We start from the raw sequence: 3,678 nt of genomic DNA, 5'->3' as shown, positions 1-3,678 counted from the left end.
TTGTTTTTTTACTTTGGCCAATCAGCTTCTTGTAGTAGTTTGTTAGAGGCCGTGAGATACAAATGGAGATCATGGTAACCTTACTATGCAGTAGGGCCCGTAAGTGCCTCACTTCACCAGAACTAGTAAAAAGTTCCATTCTTTGTTAGTAGTCACACAAGTGCTGCCAGCAGTGTTAAAGTAAACAATGCAAGACGCGGACATAGAGGGCAGGCTTGTTGCACCCGTCGAGGTCACAAAATGGGGTGCTGAACCCTATAATTACCATGGACATGCCTAAGCCTCAGAACGAACAGTAGATTAGTGTGTCAGCTAGGCCGACAAGAAATTGTGATACCTGTTTCACATGCAGTCAGGTCACCTGTTACCCCTGCACAGGCCACGCCTGCCCTAACACCATGAAATAGTGAAATACTCACACAGTGTAGAGCTAGTCAGCAATTTTTCACTATCCAGCGGTCAGAAGCACCAGCTACCCAGATCAAAATAGACACAAGATGAAAGTCTAGGCAAGTACAATGAATTCAATAACTTTCCTTCAGTTATCTAGAAAGCTTTCCAAACCACCAGTGGATCCAACAATACGGGTTCTTCTTGATCCATGCAGTGCTCTTCTCTCTGCACCCAAGTAATGATCAGCAGACTGTAAGGCACACACCCACTAAAGGGGAGATCTGCTCGTCCATTAAGACCTCACCCCCACAAACAGTTGCAACATCAGCGAGTTAGGCCACAGTTTCCTCAGTGAATCTCAAGTCCCTCAATCTCCTTGGGCCAGTTAAGTAAATACCACGCGTTGTTCCCCCAATCAAGCCTATGAGACCCCCTTCCCATTGAGCCGTTCCTGCCACCCTCATCAATGCCCCATCCGGAACAGCGGTTCTGTGTTTCAATGAAAGATGTTGGCTCAGACAATTGACTGCATGCCTTTCATGAATGACAAACAATCTTTACAGGGTTTTCTTATTTTTTAGGTTAGGAGGGGAACCAAGGATAGAAGGCAAAGACCAAACCCAGGTAGGTGAATTCATTCTCTAAGGAGTGGAACCAAGGATGGAAATCAGAAGCCACAGAGGCTAAAGCCTGGCAAAATAATTGATTCTCTAAGGAGGAGAGCCAGGATGGACGGCAGAAATCAAACCCATGTAACTGAATTCATTCTCCTAGGTTTTTCCACTTCACCACATGTGAAAATTGTTCTATTTGTGGGGTTCTTAATCATTTTCCTTTTTACCATCAGTGCGAACAGTTTCATCATATCGGTTATTCAAGCAGATTCCCAACTAAGCTCTGCAATGTATTTTTTCCTCCTCAACTTGTCATTTTTGGATATTTGTTTTTTATCAACAAATATCCTTACTTTTCTGAAAGGCTTCCTGGTGGAAAAAAACATCATCACATACTCTGGATGTGTCAGTCAGATGTACATTGGTGTCTCCTTGTGTATTACCCAATGCATCCTTCTGGCAGTCATGGCGTGGGATCGCTACGTCGCGATCTGCAACCCCTTGAGCTATCAGCGCATTATCAACAAGGCCGTCTGCACAAAACTTACATTTGCTACCTGGGTCAGTGGATTTGTTCTCGCTACAGTGAATGTGTCATTCACAATGACAGTACCTTTATGTGGACACAACAAGATCAACCATATTGTATGTGAATTAGCAGCTCTCTTACGTTTAGCGTGTGTAGACATCCGCTTAGAAGAGACTATGTTCTTTGTGGTTTCTCTGGTTGTCTTAATGGCTCCCATGACATTAATTCTCTTTACATATCTCCACATCATCTCCACCATCCTGAGAATGCCTGCATCTGGGAGAAGCAAGGCTTTCTCCACCTGCGGCTCCCACCTGACTGTGGTTATACTGTTCTATGGGACACTGATTGTGATATACATGACTCCCAGGTCAATGATCTCATCAGAAAATGAAAAGGTCATCTCTGTCTTCTATGGAGTGGTTACTCCAACCCTTAATCCATTCATCTACACTCTGAGGAACGACAAGATGAAAGGGGCAATGAGAAAGCTGCTTATCAGAAACATAGCCTGGCTACAACCTGAGACGTAACTGTCAGAATACAAAGAGGAGCTGCTTTCTACTAGAAGTGACATCAGGAATGATTGCACCTGCACTTCCTACATCCTTACATTCTAGAGATGCTATTATACATTAAAACATTTCACACCCCACCTCCTTGTCCTGTCATAGATATACTATCTCTTCTCGAGCATCACCCCTCCGCACATGCAATGCAATAGGAAAACTCTGGGGCTTCTTTACATGAGATGGCACAATACAGCATGAAATAGCACTACCTACAACAATACTGCATTCTACTCTTTTTGTTGTTTTGCAGTTATTTTTTCAATGCTTTCAAGGGGAAGTGAGATAGCAACAGGGTACAAAAGGCAATACAGTTCTCTAAGACAGCTGCCCTTAACCTACAAAAAGAACAAGCACTCATATGGTAAATAAAGAATGCAAAGTACAGCAGTCAGGTCTGGGCAGGCTGGACGGAGCGCTGGACATTGCAAGCACTCACCCCCAGTCAAATGATCTGGGTTTAATCCATCATCATTCTTTAGCTCACTCCGCCACCCCAGTTCAGAAATGGCTATATGCAAATCAGTCTAACCCTGTGCCTCATGGGAACAACCCAGCCCAAAATGCCAAGCCATGTCTACCCTGGACTGTCAACAAGCATCCTTTGGCCGGTTTCTGGCTCACAGCCCTCATCAGCCAGGCTATCTTGAATCCAGTGGCAAAGTGAGCAAGGGACCCAGGTCTGGGCATACCCTTCCAACGTAGGGAGAACAAAGTAAAAGCAAAGGGGATGATGGACGAAGTGTTGAACATTGCAAGCACTCACCCCAAGTCAACTGATCTGGGTTTAATCCATCATCATTCTTTATCTCATTCCGCCACCCCAGTTCAGACATGGCTATATGCAAATCAGTCTGACCCAGTGCCTTACGGGAACAGTCCAGCCCAAACTGCCAAGCCATTTCTTCCCTGGACCAGACACACGCATTCTGGGACCAGTCTCTGGCTCACAGCCCTCATCAGCCAGGCTATCTTGAATCCAGTGGCAAAGTGAGCAAGGGGCCCAGGTCTGGGCATACCCTTCCAACGTAGGGCGAACAAAGCAAAACCAAAGGGGATGATGGATGGAGTGATGAACATTGCAAGCACTCACCCCGTCAACTGATCTGGGTTAAAATCAATCATCATTCTTTAAGGTCACTCCGCTACCCCATTTCAGACATGGCTATATGCAAATCAGTCTGACCCTGTGCCTCATGGGAACAGTCCAGCCCGAACTGCCAAGCCAGGTTTTCCCTGGACCGGAAACAAGCATCCTGGGACCGGTTTCGGGCTCACAGCCCTCATCAGCCAGGCTATCTGGAATCCAGTGGCAAAGTGAGCACAGGAATGGCATGGTGAGCAAATAAATTATGGATTTAGGCCCAAATCTCTGTTCTGAGGGGAATGTATGATATTATTCTGCATTCTGTCCATCAGTTGTTCTTTTTGCATTTGTCACCCTGAGTGGGACGGGTATGCTCAGACGTGAGTCCCCTGTTTTCCATGCCACTGGAGTCAAGCTATCCTGGCTGATGAGGGCTGAAAGCCCGAAACCGGTGCTAGGATGCTTCTTTCCAGTCCAGGGAGGACC

At 45.9% G+C, this 3,678-nt stretch overlaps 1 protein-coding gene across 1 annotated transcript; it reads left to right on the top strand.

The window, feature by feature from the left end:
• Positions 1-1,472: 1,472 nt before the first annotated feature.
• Positions 1,473-2,069, top strand: LOC144763096 (olfactory receptor 2K2-like). Its single transcript, XM_078648392.1, has one exon. The coding sequence runs from the start codon at positions 1,473-1,475 to the stop codon at positions 2,067-2,069; it is 597 nt and encodes a 198-aa protein (XP_078504518.1).
• The last annotated feature ends 1,609 nt before the right edge of the window (positions 2,070-3,678 follow it).

Source organism: Lissotriton helveticus, chromosome 6 (assembly GCF_964261635.1).
Source record: "Lissotriton helveticus chromosome 6, aLisHel1.1, whole genome shotgun sequence".
Lineage (NCBI taxonomy): Eukaryota > Metazoa > Chordata > Amphibia > Caudata > Salamandridae > Lissotriton > Lissotriton helveticus.
The sequence above is the reverse complement of the archived record's forward strand: the minus strand, read 5'-3'. Positions and strand labels throughout refer to the sequence as shown.

Excerpts from the sequence above, each read along its gene's own strand:
- LOC144763096 (XM_078648392.1), top strand. The coding sequence starts at position 1,473 with ATGGCGTGGGATCGCTACGTCGCGATCTGCAACCCCTTGAGCTATCAG.